Source organism: Nannobrachium achirus (assembly GCF_963921795.1).
Source record: "Nannobrachium achirus genome assembly, chromosome: 12".
Taxonomy (NCBI): Eukaryota; Metazoa; Chordata; class Actinopteri; order Myctophiformes; family Myctophidae; genus Nannobrachium; species Nannobrachium achirus.
This window is the reverse complement of record NC_137832.1, coordinates 42,453,820-42,478,101: the sequence shown is the minus strand read 5'-3', so window position 1 is coordinate 42,478,101 and position 24,282 is coordinate 42,453,820. Positions and strand designations below refer to the sequence as shown.

General features: G+C 43.5%; 1 protein-coding gene across 1 annotated transcript in view; it reads right to left on the bottom strand.

The window, feature by feature from the left end:
• The window catches only part of sema6a (sema domain, transmembrane domain (TM), and cytoplasmic domain, (semaphorin) 6A), a gene marked incomplete at its 3' end in the record, with an annotated part of 75,961 nt that overhangs the window by 5,661 nt on the left and 46,018 nt on the right, over positions 1–24,282 (bottom strand). The window contains exons 15-17 of the mRNA XM_080739003.1: positions 20,038–20,096; positions 19,035–19,055; positions 11,929–12,099 (exon numbers count right to left, since the gene is read on the bottom strand). Of these exons, the coding sequence (XP_080595129.1) occupies positions 11,929–12,099; positions 19,035–19,055; positions 20,038–20,096 (251 nt within the window). The remainder of the gene's footprint in view (positions 1–11,928; positions 12,100–19,034; positions 19,056–20,037; positions 20,097–24,282) is intronic.

Sequence of the window (24,282 nt, the reverse complement as noted above, 5' to 3'; positions counted from 1 at the left end):
GGTAGAGGTACTTCTCAGTGCTTCATGCGCTTCTGAACAACTTTCATTGAAATTAACAGCCTCGTTCCCTAGCCCCTTTCCCAGCCTTACTCATCTGCGAAGAGAAAGGCCTGGTCACCACCAAAGGCAGAGAGACTTCAGTTGTACGTATTTACACCGGAAATCATCTTTTTTCGAACAATCACAACAATTGTCTTCACAGAAAATGTACAAAGATTTTCAAAGCGTCAACGTAATTTCTTGAGGTGGTACTTCTGCCAAATTCCAGTACTTCTGTTTAGACACTCAACCGGCTAGGTCTAGAGTAGACCAAGACGGAAAAAGCAAGACTCCGGTTTACATTCCGTATCTGCATGAGATACTGTAGGTGGACACCTTTTTAGGAGACTGGAAGCAGGTTGGAGTCTATTGTTTCCTAAGAGTGAACGTGAACACAGCTTCTGAACCATTCTTTAGCCCCATGGTCACTGAACTAAATATTGGACCCGATCGTCACAAGCCACACAATTAGGCTATTCCCAAAATGTTCATACTAAAATGGCTATTTCAGAGAGACAAATAAGGAGAAAATCTACTTTATTATCAGCCTTTCTCTGTCCCTGCAACATACTCTCGCAGGATCTAGCAACATGCAGTAAAAATACGTGCGGGATTGTCCGCTTTCTAGATACTGTATATTTTACTGTAACTCTAAGGTACGTATCACAGTCACAGACCATTAAAGCATATATACATATTTACAATGCACTTCAATGGTCAGTTTAGAAACACAATCCGAGAGGCGGTTTTCAACCCCGAACCAATAAGGAACGTGTATTATTCATAATACTCTGCCCTGCGCTCCCTCGCTCAGATCAAAGCAGAGCTCGCTGCACTGAGCCGAACGAATGCACTGAAAACGCAAACGCCGTTTCACTGATGAAAGAGCACAATTTATTTTTCCATCTTGGTGACCAATGAGAAGTAGAATTCTATGTGTGCGCTCTCTCTGAGGTACAGATCTGTAGGGTCCATTTGGTTTCATTTGTACACAGACCTGTAAAGGGTGGAACCCTGAGGGTCCCTGGATCCCACTTTTGAGAACCACTTTGGGGATTCAGAATAGGGTCACCCTAACTTGTGCACTATTTTATTCTTTAGCTATTTTCAAATAATGCTGACAAATCTTCCCTTATGGGAGTCCCTGGCACAAGGGGCCCCCACAGACTAATGTATATCAATTTGGGGAACTTTGACATGAAAAGGTTTGAGAACCACTTAAAAAGTTCCATCTTTCATGTATGGACTCTGTTGTTCCTGCTCTGAACATCAAAGACAATGGTGTTTTGAAGGACACTGAGACTTCCAGACGACAGCAGGCTTTTAAATCAAGGTGGCTTTGCTGCTTCACATATATTTAAAAGGCTCATTTGTTACCATACAAACCCATTGGGAAACTCTTTGCTTCAAAACCCGACCCGACCTTGAACAGTGTATCAAAGTGTGTAAATGTATTGATTTTCTGCTTTGGGTTTACCTTGTAACTTTCTGACTATACAGCGACTTATAATCAACCAGCTTCAACTCGTTTGGAAGCTCCCAGGATGCTTTGCGAGAAAACACAGAGACTCAACACTTCACACGGCAGCGGAATTGATCACAATTTCATACTGCCTCAGGCCTTAATATACAGACATTAAATACATATTGCTTGCTGTAAAAACAGTCAGGGTCAGCAATACTTACTGTACTTCTAAATGAGAAGTATAGAAATCTGGTTTGACTGGAACATAATGCATACCGGTAGTCTCTCTTTACTTTTCTCTCTCACACACGCGCACGCGCACGCACACACACGCACACACACACACACACACACACACACACACACACACACACACACACACACACACACACACACACACACACACACACACACACACACACACACACACACACACACACACACACACACACACACACACACACACACACACACACACACACACACACACACACACAATCTTCATTTTCTTTTAATCTTTTCTGAAATGCACCAACTGAATTAAGCCTACACAGCTCCTCTTTGTCTGGTGTTGGGACAACTTCAAAGACACTTTAACATCACAGAGAGGTTGCGGAGGGGGCCTTAACCTCCAACTCGGGGCCATTAAACAAAAATACATTGTCTGGAAGTGATACAAGTGGTCTTATCAGACCAAACTGCTCACACTGACTTGTTGGTCAGCGTTGTTTTATCCCTGCTTCTTGTCAGACTGAATTAAGTGCATGCATTTCCTTTTGCGAGTTTTAGAGGCTATCCAATGATATATGCCATATGATGAGTTTGACGAGTTTTAATTCATTAGATTAACTCTAAAACAATCCAACTTTGATCACCGCTCCGCGGTTCTGATTTCACCTTATAAAAAGCACTTCCAGGCTGGGAACCGGAAACTGATCGACCACATCCGGGCTTCATTTATTTACAGAGAAAACATGGACGCTCGCAGCTCCGAGACGGCTCAATGGATTTCGCTCTGTTTTGGGTTTTTTTGTAACGGAGAATTGATTGATTGATTGAAGACTTTATTAGGAGTTTGCATAGGAAAGGTACAGTTTCATGACGGTACAGTTCACTGGTACAAGGTCTACTAAAAGGAGATCCTAGAAAAGACTAAGCTTATTTCCACAGGAAACCATTTAAGTATCTCATATAATCTCATAGAATGCCGTGCACACGTGTGATACACGGTCAGTGGACCGGCGTGCACGATCTACACGCACGCGCGAAAAAACGCTGACTATTCTGCTCGTGGGAGCCCTCAGAAGACACGCATGCCGCATGGGTGTCCTGGAATTGGAAAATCTTCATCTAGACGTGACCATCCGTTTGAAAGATACAGCCTCTCGCATCCACCTTGCTTTCCGACACTCATCCCATAGACTAACGCTATGAGACTTTTTCCTTTTTTCCAAAAAAAAGTGAAACCTGTTTTTGTTTTCCGATAACGTCATTGACGTGTCAGTTGACTTTCCCGGTGCTCCGGAGATAATTGGTGAACCATAAGCTAGGGAACAGTGCCATCCAGAGTCAAGGAACTCGTCACATTCGTCACATGGCGGGATTGGCGGCCAGGACCATTGACCATAACTCGTCAAACTTGTCCGACGGCATTATCTCCTCTCTGTGTTTTATTTATTTTAAATCAAACCCTGTATGAAAGCAAACATGGCTCAGGTAAAATTAACTCTGGATTACATTTCCTCATAATTACATTTACTCAGTAAGGACCCCTTTGAAAGTTGCCAAATAGTGTCCAGGACCCAATTCTTCTCATCTTCTTCAGTAAGTGGCCGTTCAGAGGGAATTCATGTTGACATTTTTAAATCATGCGTAGGATATTATCACATTTACAAAGTAAATAATGAAAGCAATTCATGCTGCATTTTAAAGCTTGTGTAGGATACTATCGCAGTTAAACAATGAAGGCAATTCATGCTGCATTTTAAATCTTGTGTGGGATATTACAGCATTTAAATCATGAATGCAACACATGTTGCATTTTAAATCGTGTGTAGGATATTATCGTGGTTTAAATCATGAAAGGAATGGATGTTGTGTTTTAAATTGTGCGCAGGGTATTATCATGTTTAGACGTGTGTCTACTCTGCTCAGTGTTTGCATTCAGGGAGGCACTTAACTTGCAATGTTAAAACTGTTATTCAATATTCATTTAGACGACAGCGGCTCGTAATGAACTGTGTGCTGATGAGCGAGTTAAAAGGTAATTAAGCACCCAATTATGTCTTAATGGATTGTAGGTATTACTGCAATGTACCTCTCCACCAACGTACCAACATACCGTGCAGCGGTTTGTCACGATCATAGTAATCAACCCAGCGCTAATCGTTTTGGTAACATTTTCCATCATCTGCATGATTCAGCTGAGACTAACTTTGTATTAATGGGTGATATGCATATTAAGAGACTCGACTCTGCATAAATAAGCCAACCCAACTATACCCAATTACTTTCTCAATCTGCATGAATAGTTCGCTGACAATGGCTGCACATTAGGGATTTACTCAAATCTCTCAGAGATTTTCTGAAAAGTTGGGACAATTACTTTTGTGGGGAGGCACTTGAATTTGAATTGGTGTCTGACTATTATCCATAGAATGGATTGATGAATTATTCAGTCCTGGTGAATCACCATTAAAAAAAAAGAAAAAAGAAATACATTAGCCCCCCTTTTATCATGTTATGACCAATAGAGCCAGTGTCAAGCCTCTGACTTCTACTATGGTTGATTGTCATCAAGCGTTGGGCATTAGTGGTAAGTGGCCTGTATGCAGTAGGAGCCCATAATAATTCATAATTAGAGCTCAATTGACTTCAGCCGAGTACCTGAACTTGAACAATGTGCGAGCTTGAATCCAAGTGGCTGACTCACTCACGTAGAGATGTTGACAACGTTCCATTGCAAGAGAGAGAGAGAGAGAGAGAGAGAAGCCTAAGCCTACCACCGTACATGGTTTGCATTGCTAAAAGAGCTTGAGTCAAATGCCACAAAAGAAAAACAGTAAAATGTAACATGTAGTAAAATGTACGATGTGAAAGCCATCCCACAGTGCAAGGCTGCTTTCATAAGCTCCAGCGCAGGCATGAGGTCTCATTAAAATGGGTCCCCAATCAGCGAAACGGAGGAGGAAACAGAGCGTGTGTGTGTGAGGAACACAAAGTCAGTCTGGGAGGACAACATGCTGATCAGGGAAGTAAAGTGTGGCTTGATGTCAAGTCAAGGAAGTGCAGAACAAGGAATATCACAGCATCCAATCCTGTTTTTTCGTATTACTTTACAACAAACTGCAAATTATACATCACTACATCCTACATCACAGGAGTGCAATAATTATTCAACAAGGGTCTGTCTTGTAAAAGTCATGTATTAATTATAGAATGTTTACTGGTACCTGTGTATTGTGCTGTCCAGGATTCAGAAAACATTCTTTGTAAGAACCCTTGCTGCAGAAGCTTTTTTTTTTTTTTTTTTTTTTTCGGCCTTCAATGGCTACCAATGTGAAACCACCAAGAGTGAATCTGAGTAAAGTGTTCAAAATATCAGGATTTTTGGCACAAACAAGTAATTGGCATCACCTGTGTGAGAGAGGGCTGACTGTACCCCCTATAAAGCCAGATACACCTTGGCAAAGTGGTGTCAGAAAGATGCCTGCAGCTGAAAATAACCCTCTCCCGGCAGCTGTCAGGCAGTCTATATCATTGTGAAATCCCGACACACAGGGGGCTCATATTTCTTGATAAGCTATATATTATTTGGCCAAGAAATGTCTCTAAGTCATAAAAGACACAACTGAAACGTTTCCAGGTCATCCATAAAGGCTTGACACGCTCGTCAAATTGAGCAAATCAAATTCACGGAGAAACATGGATTGCACGTGTTCAGGAACCAATTCTCTGCACCATCCTTGATGAGGAAATAGCTGTGAATACTTATCCTTGTGAAATATGAGTATGACAGAATAAAACAAATACTTCATCTCATAGGCCAAAGGTACAGTGCAGTAGAGATTTTCCCTTCATTTGGTTTATCTTCATAGGATGTTCCGACACCAGTCCAACACCGATTCCTTCCAAATGCATTTCCAGTACAGTAGCTAATGACGACAGCATGCTTTTAAAGACACAACCAAGACTGGTAACTAATCCCGAGTATTAGTTTAAACTAACACAGGATTTTACTGCGTAGATGAGCTCGGTTAGTCGAGGGCACATACAACAGAGAGCATAGATTGTGCAGAGTTAGAGTTGCGGTCTGGCGCGCAAACGGACAACAGAGAGACATGGCAAACATGAGGAGAGAGAAAACACTGTCGTTACACCCCTCCGCTCTGTTTAACTTTCACTCTTATCTCCCTCTCTCCTTCCTGTTCTCTTCCTCTCCCATCCCTCTCTGCCGCTCAGTACTGTATCTGTCTCAGTTTCTCTGTCTTCTATCTCTTCACATCTTCACATCAACCCTGTCTGTAGCTCTTCTCTATCCTCGACGGTTTGGAATTAGTGCCAATTCCTCCCCGATCGCTGTCAATCCATTTCTCTCTCTCGCAGTATCTTCCCCCTTTCTGTGTTTTTCTCTAGCTTTCTTATCCTCACGTCTCTCCCTCTCTCTCCCCCCCCCCCCCCCTCCCTCCCTTTCCTTAGATTGCCTCTATAATTAACCCATAAATTGAAACGACACAGCAATGGCTACAGGTCTAGGTGGGGGAGGGATATATGGAGATAGATAGGTCGAGGAGGGATAGGGGGTATTTAATAAGAAAGGGGGCTTTGAGAAAGAGGTGAACGAGAGAGAGAGAGAGAGAGAGAGAGAGAGAGAGAGAGAGAGAGAGAAGAAAAACAGGGCAGGACTCAGGGGGCCCGATTTTGAGCGTGGTATTCTATGCGCTAGTGTAGTATTTAAGTCCGGTCGCATATGATTGTGGCGATAACTCCCTCATATGCGCTGTTTTGCAATTAAGAAGTTGGAGCTAAGTCATATGAACGTGCTGTGCGGCGCCCGCACGAATATTTAAGACAGGGGGGGTGGAACATATTTAAATGAACCTGTGCTAAGCGCCCAGAGCTATTATGATCATCAAGTTTAAAAAGAAATAACGCATAGAATAAGACGTGCTTCGATCACCTTCTATGCGCTAAATGACATGTTTATTCCCCCTGGGAGAGGATGCGCCGCTCTTAATTAAGAACCAATAGCTATATTCGTTCTATTCTGTCAATTCTGGTCTAATTTTACAAATGTAAATGTCTAAATATGTCTTGGCATGTGTACATATATTAATGTTTATCCATTATAAAAAGAAATGAGGGGGGATATATTTTATTTCATTTAATTGGTTCCACAAGAAGATTCTTCTCTTTTTTTTCTCGCCTCCTCCTCACACAAGGTCCGATTAAAAAAGAAGAAAAAAAATGTATATATAAACTAGATAGATAGATAGATAGGCCTACCTTTATTATCCCAAGGGGGAAATTATGAAAGCCGTTTAAAATGTTATAGGCTACTACTGGAATCTTGCTACAAAATAATTTATTACATCTTGCCAGAAAGACGCAGATTTAGATCAAACTAATTAGCGGAGCATGCAGCCAGCTGGTCTGCTCTGGACTACTAAAATTTACATTAAACATGGTTCTCAGCAAACTTATGATAATAAGCCTACTGTGTTAATGCATGGATTCATCATTCATTCTTCATATGGATCGGATCACACTCACAGTGGAGGCAGCTGGCATTAACTTGAGGTACCGACTAACGAATGGTTCACATCCAGGTATTGCCCTGAGCGCAGGTCAGCACGACCACTCCACTGCGCAACAGGCTCTGCTAATCAATCAACCATGCCATCATGCCATATTAATTAATATGCCACTTAGTTTAATTTGTTTAACCGTAACCCAAATTTTACAAATTAAAATTTCTTAATAATCTTTGAGACATGTTCAAACGAAATCTGCAACAACATTATTATATTATAGCCTTATTCTTCTCTCTCTCTCTCTCTCTCTCTCTCTCTCTCTCTCTCTCTCTCTCTCTCTCTCTCTCTATCTCTCTATCGCCCGATGCTTCTCTCTCTCTCGCCTTTTTTTCTCTATTAACAAACAATGTCGGTTCTAATAAAACAGACCATATTGAGTGTGAGATATTTGCAAGTGTCATCCTCCCTGTTCAAGAACAGGTTTTAGGGAATGACGCACGAGCTTCTGATTGGTGAGTTTACCTACCAGCCGAAAATCGTGGTCACGCAATCCGCCTTACAGCTAAAACACACCCATGCATAATTCTTCTGTGCGCTTGGCGCACAATTTGATCAGCGCAAATCACATAATCAGCTGCTGATCGTTATTCATGCGTCAAACGCGATAGTCGGCAGTCGGCAACTCCTTAGCACGGGCGTTAATTACCGTCTTCGTAATCGGGCCCAGGGACTCATTCCCAGATGGGAGAAGAGCTATGACCCTGGCTGGAGAGGAGACAGGGAGCGAGGGTTGGAGAACCAAATAGAGGAGGCGAAGACATGTGGGGAAGGAGGTGAAGAAGGGAGGTCGGAAGGGGAGGGATGCTCTATAAATACACGTAGGAATTGGTTTGCGCTAGCTAAAGGTATAGCCTTGGAACATGCCATCCTAGTCGGATGAGAGAGGTCCTGTGGAAGGGAGTCTAATCACAATGGCAGCAGATGGGGGCAGAGGACAGAGGAGAGGTTGACATGGGACTCGGGAGGAGCAGGGATTATTTGGGGCAGGGGAGAAGTGGCAAATATCACACAGACAGATCGTCGTTGTCGGGTGGAAACCTCGTATCTCCAAGTTTCAAATTTGTATGTTCTTTCGCAAAGTAAACGCCTGCTTCTTCGTACAAGGCAGTCGCACAAAAGTAGTGAAACCAGCAGATCTACAAGCACACAACGCCTCACGGTGCGAGGCGTTGTGTGCTTTTAGATCGGCTGTTTTCACTAGTATAAATCATTTTTAAAATGAAAAATGCAAAACGAACGGTTTTGGACATACAAGGTTTTCACCCGACAACGACGTGATGAGAGCCAGACAGATTGGAGGGCAGACAGACACAAACACAGAGATCAAATGTACTGGGAAAAAAAGAGAAAATAGTTCGGCACACACACACAAGCAGCCACCTGGCGACTGCTGCAGCCCTGCTGGTACACTGGGTAACCATGCCACTGGGTGCTAAGTATCACCAGTGTGTGAATGCCCATCTCTTTTCAGCTTTTTTGTAATAGCTCTGGAGTTGCTGGGCCAATACATACTGGCAGTGCTGTACAGTAATATTCATTAGCCGATAAGCTCCCACAATGACTCGACTGCAAATGGAAAAAGTTGGAGGGTAATTCTAGTTTCTTGTGAATGACGGAGAAGCTTGCCAAACAACTTTCTGTGAGTCATTACTGTGTGACTTTGAATTTCATTGAGCGTAACAAATTTTACTGAACTTGTCAAATTAACAGTCTAGCTAAATGTTTATCCCCCATACAGTCTATAAACTGTGCAGCATAAATTAATCATTATAGGTCTAAAATTCTGATTATATTTTTCCATTATGTGAAATAGTTAGTGTCCGAATCAGTCACATTCAATGTAATGTTAAACTGGGTCTCCAGTTTCACTTGTGCAGATTGCTGAGTTTTCACAGTACATTTGGCACCTGAAGCCAGTAATAGGGAAATGAGCAGGGTTCGATTTGCTGGGGGAATGAGAAGGACATCCAAGTTTCTGCTTTTGATATCCCGTCTCTGATCATTCATTTTCATCACCGGGGGGGATATGTTTCTCCCTAATTCTTGTCAAATGTAATTAAATACATGCATTTACCTTTAGGAAATGGTTGATAAATGTTTGAGAATATCACAATGAATCAATTTGATTAAATATGGGTATGTCAACCAAATTTGTGTACATTTTCAAAATTTCTGAAAATGTGTCCAAAAAGTAATTTAATTTAATTAATAATTAAAAAATAGCACATCTGTACGCTCACAATAGGTCACATCGCAACACATTTTGAGCTTGTAGATCGGCTATATTTGACAAAGTATATAGGGCTTAAGTGGTTAGGAAAAAGTTTTCTTTTTGTTACAAATCGAACCCTGGGAAATGAGTGCTGTTGACTGCAGCGCTCAATTTGCCATGCAGAAATAAATGCATTAAGCTGTGGGGAGAAAAAAGGTGCTTAATACCATCAAAGCAATAATAGCAGGAAAAATAAAGATAAATATATAAAATAGCAAAGAAAAACATGCAAAAAGAACATCATGAAACACTGACAAGAAACCAACGAAAGAAAAATAGACAAATCTCATCAGAGCTGACATTTAGAAAATGCAAAGGAAATGAAACAGTAGAGCTGAAAATATATTTACTGAAAGAAGCTGTAAAAGGTGTCATATAAAAACAATAACAATAATACAGAAAAAAAGACAGCGAGAAGCATTGTTCTGAAATGTGAGCCCTCGTTGCTGGTTACCTGAGCAAGACACATTTGACTGACAGCCACATTCCCCAAGAAAGGAAATTAAGATCTCCATCACCTTCATCATATATTTAATTTGTAAACCTCCTAGATGCCCGTTTTGGTTCACCAGGCGATAGAAGCACCGACCTGGGACTTGAATCCTGGTCGCATTAGAAACCAAATTTCTATTGTTCAGGCAAGAAGCCATCCCCAGTGTGGTTGTCCTACCCAACACCAGGGTTTAAAGTAGGGAGACAAACAACTACAGATTTTTAATTCATTCAAATACGTTCCAGATTGCAGCTTTAAGTCTGAGAGTGGAGTGAGGAAGAAAAAAACGGGTCCAATTGGTTGCATTTTCACACTCTTACGAATGGCTAAATTATCACTGAGGATTTGACTCGGTCAGAACTTGATTCAGATCAGTGGAACACTTAGTCATGTGACACCTGCTCAGGGTGGTAACGAGGGTAACGACAGCATGTCGTGATGCTAGCCGTGGGCATGCTGTCTGAAGTGTCTGCCACCATTGTGCTCTGATCTACCAAGCGGGTGCCGAGTTGCTGCTTCCGGCTGACGTGTGCGGCAGTAGCGGTAACTGCCACGCCCCAAAGACGGTCACACAGAGGTCAGTGTGGTGGAGCCTTTTCACAGCCAGCATTTTGATGGGGTATAAATGCAGCTGAACGCAATAACGTTAATCATGGGCGTGTTTCATTTTGGTGTTTCTGGGCGCCAGCATGAAGCTAGCTGTCACTGTAAACAACACACCCACAATGAATGTTATTACCTTCAGCTGTGTTTATCCGTCAAACTGTCTGCTGTGAAAAGGGTCCATTAGAAAGTGTGAGTGGGAGAAAGTATGTGTACGAGGGATATGCTTGTACAATCAATAATGTAATATTTTTTCTCCGCATGCATAAGCCTGTTAAATAAATGTGTTTTTTAATAAAGAGATGAGGCTGATTTGTGGTTTTGAGTGCTTTAAGGAAGGAAGGAACTAAGGCAGTGTGAAATATAAAGCTACTGCGCCAGTAGTCATCATCATTATTGATAATCAATAACTAGACCTACTCATCATTGTGGCTATGCTAATATCATGAACCATGTAATGCAGGAGGGTCATGTCACATGTTGGGACCAGTAATGTATCTGTTGTATTAAGACTCTAATGAAACAGTAGCCCTGCAGTATGTGATTGCCTTTATTTCTCATTTACATGAAGCTTATCTCTTCCTGTTCTTTGCGATGTCTCCTTCCTCTATCTCTCTACCCCCCCCCCCCCCCTCTCTCAATCGTTCATCCAGAGAGCTGTCCTTGAGGCAGTGTAATGTTAGGTAGGTTGTTAACACAGGAGAAAAGGGCGTTCAATGTCATATCACTATGTCACGGCGCATGACGGAGGGCCATGGCCATCTTCTTGCGGAAATAAATACATTGCAATCTCCTTCTTCGGAGCGTAATGGTCTGGATATTACATCTCCTGTGGGATATTACAGTCCATGGCTAATAAATCTACTCTACAGTTTTTGTGTGTGTGCATACACATCTTTAATACCTCCGCATCTCTCCATATGTGCGAGCGCATTTGCGTATGAATGTTCCTGCACACACACGTGTGTGTGTGTGTGTGTGTGTGTGATTGCGCGTGTATGCCTTTCTCCGCATGTCTGTGTGTTTGTGCGCTGAGCAAATACGTTATATGTGCAGTGCGAGGCAATTTGTCCCCCGGTGACAGATTCATCCGCTATTTCTGTGTCTAGTCAGCCGGAAGCAGCCAGGCAGCGGTAAATCTCAATTACTATGAACCCCTCCCCGTGAGCCACCCATCCCCTCCCTTGCCACAGGTGACAGTGGACCAAATGGACCGTTTATTGTTTGGCGTTCCAAGGCTTACCATTGGTTTCGGGCTGCGTCTGAGATGGCACGGCCATGTAGGGCTCCTCCCCTTTGTCTGAGCTCATGGGGGGGTCCACCATGCGCCCCCGGCCCAGGGGGCCCTCTGCCTCCTCCGGCAGGGCGGAGGTGGGGAGTGGGAGGGTGTGGTGGCGGTGGTGGTGGTGGTGGCCTGCCGGACACAATACAGTTTAAACTAAAGCTCAGTACACGCACACACATACGCACGCACGCACGCACGCACACACACACACACACACACAGAACATGCTGGCAGGGATGGACGCTTTCAGAAACCGCCCATGTGGCATTTCTCTGGGTGCAGAGTTACAAACCTACTCTCATAATGTAGGTACGCAAGTGAACCCACGCAAGCACGCATACAGTACGCGCACAAACGCACACATCCACATGCAATTGAGCACAGACAGCTGTTGGGCTGTGTGAGGCAGAAAAGTGTTTCTCCCAGGTGACCCCGTGGGCAACTCATTAGCAAGTATACGAGAGAGAGAGAGAGAGAGAGAGTGTGTGTGTGTGTGTGTGTGTGTGTGTGTGTGTGTGTGTGTGTGTGTGTGTGTGTGTGTGTGTGTGTGTGTGTGTGTGTGTGTGTGTGTGTGTGTGTGTGAGTAAACATATGTCAAAGCCATGGCCCTGCCCCAGTATCTTCCCTTGTGTTTCGCTCTCCTTCTGTGTCGCCTGTTGGTGAGAGTGTGTGTGTGTGTGTGTGTGTGTGTGTGTGTGTGTGTGTGTGTGTGTGTTCCTGTCCTGCTGCTCACTCACCTGGAACCTACACACCTGCCATCCATCAGCTCATCGCCTCTCCTACTTATAAACCCTGGCTCTTCACCCCAGTGATTACTGTAGTTCTTGGTGGTTTGTTCCGAAACTGTTCTAACGCTCTTTCCTTGTTCTCAGGATCACCCCTTCGCCTGCCTGCTCGCTTGCCTGCCAGTCTGCCTGCCATCCAATCCTGCCCACGCCTTTCACCATCGCTCCTCAACTCCCAGCCATCCTCTACAAATAAACCTTCTTAAGTCCTACAGTATACTGCAGACGAAGAATAATGGCTCGTTTTTGAAAGAAATGTCGGAAATTGACATTTCTTGCCCATAATATATACCGTATATATAGATTAGATATGCGCAAACTAGAGAAGCCAGGTTGAAAGTGGTTAACCTCACCTTATCTCCTGTGTATGTGTTTTGCATTTGAGTTTGCTCTGAACCTCTTAGACGAGCGCCTCTCTCGTGACCTTCGTGTGGAACAAAAGAAGGTCTCTTTCTCTCTCTGGGTACATCTCAAGTCTCCTATTTCCTTGATCCTTGCTTGAACCAGTTGACGGTTGTCCCTAAAAGACCTTATTTCTAGGGAGGCATCTTTGAGGACCTATGAGCGAGGACACGCAAGAGCATCCTTCCCGGAAGACTTTTAGTTGAACGCAATGACATTAATTACATGTCTCCAGCTCTGCGTCGTGTCTAACAACACCCCTTACTGTAGCTATTCTAAAATCACTGAAAACCACAACCTCTTGGGGCTTATTGCTTTAACATATTATGTGAGTGAAATAATGTGCAGTGTATCCCACAGAATGAATGTGCATCGATGGTGAGGGGTGACGCAGTTTAGTTGTGTGTGTGTGTGTGTGTGTGCGTGCGTGCGTGCGTGTGTGTGTGTGTTTATTTGTATGACTGTGTGAGAGAAGGAGAATGCTGGTAAATGAAAGTGTCTGTTATACAGTGAGTATGATGGAGTGTGCGTGCGTGCGTGCGTCTTTGTGTAAGTGTCGCAACTGTTGGTAATATGCCGACATGAAACTGCAGTGGGGCAAATTAAACTGTGGCCACAGTTTAATATATTAATGAGAAACTCTGGTGTGTTGTGGCTTGTAGGTTGCCCTTTACTGATACTGTAGGTCTGAAATATGTTTCATTTAACAGTGACAGAGTACTTGGCACAGCAAGGCAAGGCTAAAGACTGTTCTTTCATTTCCATCAATGAGCAGGTCATCAGCCTTTCAGTGTGGCAAACTATGACAAACGACTCAATAACAATGTAAATAAAAGTAAATGTGTCTCAGCAGAGTCATGGAGATGGGGGCTGGGGGCTACCGTTTGAATGTCAGTTTGAACATAACGGTAACAATAGATGCAGGCTCCAGATCCAGCTGTACCACCATAATCAAAAACGGATGTCGCTTCACACGACTCTTCAGAGAGGGAAGAAATAACATATTTCCTCACCTCCTCTCTCCTCACATGGTTTCCTTGCGTCTCTCCGTACATCCTCAGATATAGACCAAGACACAAGGAAAGGTAGCCTTGTGAACCAGCCTCTCCCAGGAAAATCTAAATTCGTTTGATTCCAGGGAGAAGCTGGTTCGCGAGGCTAAGTGAAAGGTGGCCGTGAGAGAAACATGGATGCAATTAAGAGACTTAAGTTGTCCACAGTGGTCAGGGCGCCTGTTCAGAGAGGAGTGGAACTGGGGAGGATAGCGTGTACCTCCACATGCGTTACGCCCCCCCGGTGATGCTCCTCGATGTCAGGTGAAAAGAAGATGGTGGCATGACGGATCGGGTATCGGAGGAGACCCGTTGTTGTCTTCACCCTCCCAACGACTACTGTGGGGATTAGCAGGGATGGGTCTAGCGTAGAGCTTGGGAATGGGGGAATTAGCTTAACACTAAATTGGGAATATGAAAGGGAGAAAATGTTTTCTTTTATTATCCTTTATTGGCAGGGTTTTTCTTATTTTTATACTGAACTTATACGTATCTTGATGGCCTCTCAGATCTTGTACTATTTTTTACCAATGATTATTGTGATGGGAATTGGACTTGAGGTGTCATCACTGTTTATGCATGTACCTGCCTCAATGTGATACTGTGCTTAATAAAAAAGATTTGTGATACTGTGCTTAATAAAAAAGATTTGAAAAGAAAGAAGAGACTTAAGTTGGGATGCATGGCACACTCCATCTCTCTCCTGTTCTCACTGCAATCTATATTCAGGATCCCCAGGAAGACTAGAGGCCTGTTCATGGGTCTCTACTGGGGATCCTTTAATAAACAAACATAAACATATCATTTAACATATAACTTTAACACCTCGGAACCACTTTTTGCTGGCTGGCTGGCTGTCTTCATTTAAGCACAGCACATTTTGGAAGACTTAGCAGATCAATCACGTGAGAGGTGGCTGTTAAGGCTTGATTAATTTCCTCCGATCGAACTCATCCCTGTAATTACACTTCCTAATGGGAGTCAGGATGACTGGCCAACAGTTCAACAGGTTATCACAACCCAGCTAGTGAGGTCAGAGCCACGATGAGGGTGGCACGACAGGAGATATCTGCATGATTGGTATATATATGTGGAGATTATTATGTATTTATTGCAACCTTAGAGAAAGTTTCACTTGTACATCTTCAAACGTAAAAGTGTTAGCACTGTCTCATTGCTGCTAGCCCTAGCGCCCCCCCACCCCACCCCACCCCATCTTTCATCTCCTCTTCTACCGTCTCAATCGATCACTGTCAGTCTTATGTCTGCAAGAACCGGCCTGCTGGTCTCTGGTCTCTACATCTGCAAGTATTAATAACCAAACTCCCTTCTCCAGGCTACAGTACGCATGTATCGCAGGCTTGAAGGCCCCTCCATACGTTTAACGAGGGGAGGCATATTTCTAAGCCACGGCATTATGCATCCCACGCACTCATGGCAAATTTACCGTAGATGATTTTTATATAAGCTGCACTTGGCCAAGCTGTGAGTTATAGGAGTTGTTATGGTACAGAAGGCAACGTTTAAGCCCCTCCGTTAAAGATGAAGATGGGCTACGCTCTGATCAACAGCCCTGCTGGTAATCAGCCCACCCTCTCCTCCCAGACTACAGTAAACCATTTAACACGCTCCCTTCAATGCAGGGGCGGTATGCACGCAAGTGTACGTACAGTATGTGTTTGTGAGTAAAAAAATATTGCATCCATGTGCGTGTTGAATGAGGGTGACATTGGAGGGGGCTAACAATACTGCTGTTGGTGAACTACTGTAGGCACAACAGCACCAACTAACCAGTGGTGGAAAAAGTACTCACATTCTTTACTTAAGTAAAAGTATCAGGGTACTCTGTTACAAGTAAAAGTCCAGAATTCAAAATGTACTTGAGTAAAAGTATGAAAGTGTTGGCATTAAAATGTACTTAAAGTAACAAAAGTAAAAAGTACAACATGTTTGAAAATAGCCGATCTACAAGCTCACAACGTGTCGCATCGCGACGCGTTGTGAGCTTGTATTTTCAAATAGCGCGTATTTTCAAATAGCCAATGTATAAAATAGGGGCTAAAGTGGTTTTGTTTTATAATATTATAATTTATATCTGCAAAGAAACTAGTAACTAAAGTTTTCAAATAATTGTAGTGTAGTAAAAGTACACTATTTGGATCCAAAATGTAGTGGAGTAGAAGTAAAAATATTGGAAATTGTCTGTTATCTGGAAATTGGAAATACTCAAGTAAAGTACAAATACCTCAAAAGTGTATTTAAATACAGTACTTGAGTAAATGTACTTAGTTACTTTACACCACTGCGACTAACAGTCCCCCCCCCCACACACACACACACTCTCCCCACCCCAGCATCTTCCTGTGGCGTGGCAATCATTAAAATGATTTATTTAACTATTGGCCCAAGGCTGAGAGATTAGTGTGACAGGCCTATTTTATAATTCAACCCCCCGCCCAACACCAGGGGAAGTGCAATTCAAGGCAGATGACACACATAGAGAGAGTGGGTGGGGGGGTGGCGGGTGGTACGGTCTGGGAGCCTCAGCTCTTCTGCAGATTCGGTGAAAAGAAAAACTAAACTGCCGACGGATGCACATCCCTCTCTTTCTCCAGATTAAAAGAGAGGAGAGGATGTCACGTCTGGAGCAGGGGAGGGAGGGGGGGGGGCATTTACAGTATTTATCTTAAAGTCCATATCTACTGCTGGCAGACAGACTGAGTCTGAGACTTTATGCTGAAGTGCAAACTAGGTGTTGTCTGTGAGTGTATGTGTAGGCCTATATACGTATATATCGTCGTTGTCGGGTGAAAGCCTTATATGTCCAAAACCGTTGGTTTTGCATTTATAATTTAAAAAATGATGCCTCGCACCGCGTGAGTTTGTTTTGGTCTATCGATGTGTGCATGCATGTTTTCAAGTGTTTGACGAATTGACGCGTGTTCGTAAACATGTGTTTGTGTGTGCTCATCCGCGCAGTTGTGCAAATTCCTTGCGTAATGCTTAATGTCTATTTGGTCCTACAACAAGCTCACAAGTTGCTAACTTGTACATCTGTTATTGTTCACCTGTTGTGTACATCTTCTATTGTTCACCGGTTGTGTAGATCTTCTATTGTTCACCGGTGCACACGAAAAGATTGTGAGCGCCTTAAGCGTGCCTGGCACTAAAAATAATTCTTCGATTCTGGTTCTGCTTCAAAATCCACGCGGGCGCATTCAGCACTGTTGGAGAGCGCATCAACACAGATGCTTTCTCAGTGACCCTGCATCTACAAAAGGAGCCTCACAGTGGGGGGTGGTCATCGGGGGGTTACTGAGGGAGTTAGGCGATCTGGAATGACTTCAAAATAGATATTCTCGCCTCATTCCATATGGATCTGACTGTTTTGATCTAGCAGCTGCAAGGTACGTGTGCGTGGATCTGTGCGTCAGTGCGTGCGTGCATGTGTGCGTCAGTGCGTGTGTGCATCTGTGCGTCAGTGCGTGCGTGGCGCGCATGCTCGTCGGTGTCACAGATAAGTGTGACAGAGCTGCAGGCGGATCACATCTGTTTACCATTCCCTAAAAAGCCCTCGAAGAGAAAATGGCATCAATCAGCCGCCACCTAGAATGCACTGTAAACACACTAAAGGAGGTATGATTGGGTAATTGTGTTGTATGATTGTGAGAGAATATATATATATCTACCGCTATATATGACTTAAAATCAGTCAGAGATCAAAGGTGTCAGGATGTAAGTATGTCTGTGCATGCACGTGCGTGCGTGCATGCGTGCGCGCGCGTGCGTGTGTGTGTGTGTGCATGCAGGAGTGAAGGCATGCATCCAAGTATGTTTACATTTGCCTTTTTTTGTATAAGCAGTTGTGGAGTGTATGTATACTATGTGCCAACCATACAATGCTTGGTTGTGGTTTGCAAACACACATCTGAGCCTTTTTCACTCTAAACAGACGAGCTTCTGTTTAAACTCTCTCTCTCTCTCTCTCTCTCTCTCTCTCTCTCTCTCTCTGTCTGTCTGTCAACAAGTTGTACTATTAATGTGCATGTTGATGCATCCCCTCACCACCAAGCCCTTAACCACTAACAACCAGATCCATCCAATTAGGTAAGCAAAGGTCAGGGCTAATCGATGCTATTGGACAACAGGGTGGGGAGCCTTCAATCTCAGGGAGGGGAGGGACAAGAATGCGGGTCAAACAGAACCCAGAAAACAGAAGCCATGCCAAAAAATTCTAATTAAAAAATTCTGAATTCTAGGTTTGAAACCAATAGTTCTCAAAGTAGGGTCTAGGGTCTCCCAACAAATTATTTAATGTAGCATCAAAATCAGTTTTACCACTTCAACTCTATTTCATGCTTCAGCTATTCAAAAGTTTTGATAATATTGAACATTTTGAACACAAATCTTCTCTTCTATATATTATATATCTATATACATATTTAAATTATATTGAGAGTCCTTCACATAAAAAAGTTTGAGAACCACTGTTCTAATCTAAACAATTGCAAGCAGCAGGGTTGGGGCCAACTGGACTTTGGGTTTTGCAAGTGTTTAAACTGACCACACTGCAACCTTTCATGACCTTCATAACTGGGTTGACCGTCTATAAAGAAAGTGACGGAATCAAATTAATTCCACTGAAAATACCCCGGAGTCATTAATAACCTCTCGTTGCACATGTGGGCGGGGTTTTCATTTCCCTGAGAGGGAGTGAGTGATTGATTGACTAAAGTGGGCGGGGCTGAAGATAAAAGAGTGAGGGGAGATGAAATGCAGCTCTCCTCGTCCTTTTATCTGATTACCTCTAACATGGAATACTTACCATTGAGAGCCACAAAGGAATCTAGAAAATGGGGAAAAAAAGATGAAGGGAAAATGTGTTAGTGCAGAAGTAGAGAAGACCTGTGCTTTAACATGATAAAAAACAAACAGAAACTCCAAACAAACAAAAGAAACATGACCTTTAAAGTAATTTGAAATCGACTAGCTGTTCAGTGTTGTCCCAACATCTAATCAGTGGTGATCTATAAATGGCTCCTTCGGCTAATGCAGGTCAAATGTTACTACCTCCCTTGGCAAAACATGCTGGTCAAATCGAAGGAATATTCACAGCCATTATTTTCTCAGAGTCCAACCAAATTGAAATGAAATGAAATGAGTTGGGGGGTGTTTTAATGTTAACGTGTGCCTGAAAACGGCCTTGCATCCCTATCGGCTGGATGTCACGTTGAACAAATATCACAGTGCACACAACATGACACGTATGAAAACAAGTTTGGACGAAGACGCATTTTTGATTTCCCACTGTCGACAGAAAGAAATCAATTGTCTGCAATGCTGTATGGTCTAGAATAAAAGAGATCCTTTTAAGTGGCCGGGCGGGCTTGAGAGTGGCTGGCTGGGGTTGTGTGTTCTCTGCCTTGTGTCGTGCTTTGAATTGAACTCTATGACAGCTTTGGGTAAACCGTTTCCCTGTGTCGATGAAGGCGTGTGTTGTGTGTGTGCTTTCGCATGTCTCAATCCTTGCCCTATAGGACACAAGGCTATTGAGTATCATCATCAGCAGCAACACCAGAAGACCAGAGAAAACAGGGGGTGAGGGGGGGGGCAGAGAGGGACAGATGGACGAACGGACCTGAGAGAACGGATTGTGAGGGAGGGACGGAGAGAGAGAGAGAGAGAAAGGTGACAGAGAGGAGAGGGATGGAGGGAAGAGGCAGACAGTTACGAGGAAAGAAGGAAGGGACTGAAGGAAGGAAGGAAGGAAGGGGAGGGAAAGCGCATAGAAGAATGAGAGAAAGATGGAGGGAAGGGGGCCTGCTTACTTTGGCAGTCTCCCAGGCCATCTGTGTTGCCATGCTCCACGTCCTGCTCAAAGGCCGATCTGCAGGGAACAGAGACATCATGGTCAGCAGCTGAAAACAGGCCACGCCATGCAGGCCACGGCCACACCAGAAAGGACCAGCTACAACAACAAGCTAACTGTTGATAAGATGCTGCATGGACCCCAACAGCAAACACATACCCATATAGCCCCGAAGCTAAACTTTGTGGTTTTTGTTATCTTGCAATAAGCCAAGAAGAAAAACAATATTGGCAAGAAATCAAGTAAAAAAAACTGGCACTGTGCAGGCCAAAGAAAATCGCTTGCGATAGAGGACTCTGGACTGCCGAATGAAACCATAATCAAACCATAGCAAACACAGGGCTATCGGCCAGATAATAGTGGCTTTCAGCACAAGCGATAAATATTTAGTTAGAATGCATGAGAACTTTTGCAATAATTGGCAACAGATAGTGATAACTGTTAGCTAAGCAAAATTATGACAATTATGCAATGCATCCCTCCCTATAAACCAGCAAAAACCTCAACATCCCCCTCTCTCTCTCCCTCCCTCCCTCCCTCCACATAGAAAAAGAAACCTCACTTGAGAGTTTGCCAATTGAACAGAGCGATACAAAGCTATAATCGAAATCACATGGCCCACAGCCAGGCCAGGCAAGGGGAACCATGCTGGGTGAGTGGGTGCCATCATATGACGGGGGTGGGGGTGGGGGGAGTGAGAGAGAGAGAAAGAAAGGGGGGGGGGGGGGGGAGCAGGGGTGTCGCACCAAATTCGGGGCCCTGGGCACTTTAACTATTGAAAAATTGCAGATATATAAGCTCACAGCGTGGCACCGAGTGCCGCGCTGCGAGCTTGTAGATCTGCAAAAAAAATTAAACGTGAAAATCGTGAAAAAGAGAAATCCAGAGGGGAAATGCCGAATTCAAAATTATGTACATGTATGATTATTTGTTGAAAATGAAAAATGAAAATAAAGTGTTTAAAAAAAAAATACATATATTCAGAGATTTGCACACATTTTCACGACTTTTCAAAAATAGGAGATCTACAAGCTCGCAGCTCGGCACTCAGTGCCGCACTGTGAGCTTGTATATCAGCTATTTTTCAATAGCTAAAGTATAAAATAATTAAGGCCCCTCCACCTTGGGCCCTAGTAACTCAGTCCACTTTCCCCCCATTGTGACGCCCCTGGGTGAGATAGAGGGAGAGCAACAGGCATACGGAAAAAGACAGAGAGACAGAGTCAAAGATTTTCAGAAAGAGTGAGATAGAGAGAGAGAGGTTAAGACAGGCAAGCTGCATGTTTTTTTTTTTGTTCTTTTCTCGAGACCACCAAGCAGGCGCTATAAGGAGATCAGGGAAACAGAGCGGACCAACTGTCAACCAGGATCACAGTCACGCCTGACAGCCTCCCACACTCCTCCACCACCACACCCCCCCCTTCCTTCTTTACTCCGCCCGCTTCTCCTTCCTACCCACCCACATCTCATCTTCCCTTCCTCACCCTCCACTGGCCACAGTCACAGCATGAAGGAAAGGGGAATCGTTTTTCCAAAAACACACACCACCACCCACCCTGATCCCCCCGATCGGTGTTGACGGCACAAACCTCATATTAGAACGGGAATAAATAACAAAACACCTTCGGCGGTAGAAAACCCTGTGCACAGTCAAAATGGAAGTGCAGGAACAGAAAGCTGGCATTTCATGTTGTGATATCTTGCCAAGAACAAATGTTATCTCGCAGAGCTGCCTGAATTGTGAATTATAGATTACCAAATGAATTCAACAACACTGATGCAAGCACAATTTAAAGTACAGCCCCAACCATCTCACTAATAACTAACAATTTCCCATTATACTGTAGACAGTATAATAATATAATACTACTGCCATGAAAAACTACTACACGAACAACAAAAGGCCCACATCATTGTCTCTCCATATGTGGTTGTATGTTTAATCTGCTTATCTGATTCCTTTATCACAGTCTGTCATAATCACTAAGCAGACACAGACATGTCTATAAGTACAAAGGTATTATGCATTGGGGACCACCCATACCCTCTTGCCTTACCCCAAAACGTGCACTGGCGACGCTGAGGTAGCCTAGCTCAGTACCATCATCCACCCATGTTAAAACAAGGTAGGGTTAGATACTGCAGTTAGTTAGCTAGCTGAATTAGTACCTAGGCTGGTTATACCAGGCTAATGCTGAGGATATGGGTTCAAGTCTCGCAATGAGCTGTCACGGACACATTAAGATTTGCACGGTAGCAGCAGGCAGTGACGTCCTGCACGGCTCTGTTGGTAAGAATGTAAATCTACCAGCTTGAACTCAAGGTTAGGAGTTTGGGAGTTCAAATTCCACTTGTTCCACAGATGAATTAACAATGGATAGTATCCCCAAAGAGTTCCGCACGCACTCATATACAGTAAGATTAGGTTATGGGTTCAAATCCCGAGTAGTGCATACCAAAGAAGACATAGGGTCACAGGACTCAGTGTGTCAGGGGGCATGTCAGTTGAAGTTAAACATTGAGATCCCAGTGAGACTGAATAATGTATATTTAACTTACATCGACCCGATACGTTTATGTAATTTGAAGTTGAGCCAGTCAAGAAGTACATGATGTGTATTGTGTTGCATCAGACCCAATTTAGTTGTTCAGTGTGGTGAGCAAAATGCAGGTCAAAAACAATAGCATTTAAGGATTCATAACAAACAGAACCGCTGATCACAGATTAGCCTCACACACATACAATAAGTAGGAATAATGCTTCCTGAATGTCATCTATTCAGTGTGATGCGTGACCTTGATTCACATAAGATTACCAGTCTCTAAGCTTTTACTTTCGAATGATCATAAAAGAAGTAGAGTATCTACAGTATCTAGATGTTAACACTTGCCTCATACTGTCCTACCATTAAAATGCTGAGCTGCTGCTGCAAAGTTGATACTCCACTAATCTAGAAAAGGTGCAGGGTAGGGTCCTTTTACACTTGCCTGCACTGTATACAAATTAGTCTTAATATGCAAATCCGTACGGTAGTGCAGTGAGTCTTTTGTCAGAGAAGCACAATTATGAGCTAAGCGTGCATAATAGTGATGAAGACGATGGCGATGAGGATGATACACAAGCCATGTGCCATTGTACGCATGGTCAAAGGCTGAGTGGGGACCATATTGCAGGTGACCAGGGTCTAGGCTGTTTATAGGCATTATGGGCCACATTTCTCTACATGGGAAATCTGGCACACTGCACTCTCCACCAGATGGAGGAGGGGAGAGGGAAGGAGCTAGGATGCAAGAAGGAAACATTGTGAGATAGGGATCAGTAGAAAGAAACGGGGGAATACAAGGGATGGATAAAAGACAGACAGATACTGTAGAACAGTGGTTCTCAACCTGTGGGGGGTCCCCAAATGATTTTAGAGGCAGAAATTGTGAAAATAGCCGATCTATATCTACAGCACATCTGCTCACAGCGCCTCGCGTTGCGAGGCGTTGTGTGCATCTGCTATAGTTTCACAATAGAACCGTGTTCTACAAAATGTAATGACTCAACTCCTAGTGCTCATCAGGGTGAGTTAAAATATGATTATTTTGGGGGTCGCGGCCTGAAAAGGTTGAGAACCACTGCTGTAGAAGGACAGGCAGGCGGGCAGTTGAATGGATGGGAATACAGACAGACAGACAGACAGACAGACAGACAGACAGACAGACAGACAGACAGACAAACAGATAAAGTAGACACTCTCTTTCCACAGAACAACAGATCATACCAGGACTAATCCTTCTCTTAGAAATATTATTATTATTATTGTACAGTAAGAGGTGAGGCCACATGGCCTCTTAATGCTCCCCTGTCAGCCACAGCTCCAAAGTGGAAACTCAATCAGAACAGTCCAGCAACCGGGCTTTACCAAATAATAATAGGAGTGTGTTTGTGTGTAGGAGAGTGCGCATGTGTGTGTGGCTGTGTGTGCGTGTATGTAAAAAATAAAATAAAAAATAATCTATGTCATATTCTTGCAAAGGCATGCCAGACCGATCATTTAGCTGCTAGAGGAATCAAACTCACTCAACCTCAAATAACCAACAGAACGCAGGCCCCTTTGTTATGACTTCATCCATAAAATGTTTTTTTTTCCCTTCTTCCTCTCTCTTTTTTTTTACCACAAAAACTCCATGCGCTGTTTGTTGAGAAAGCATAATCTGG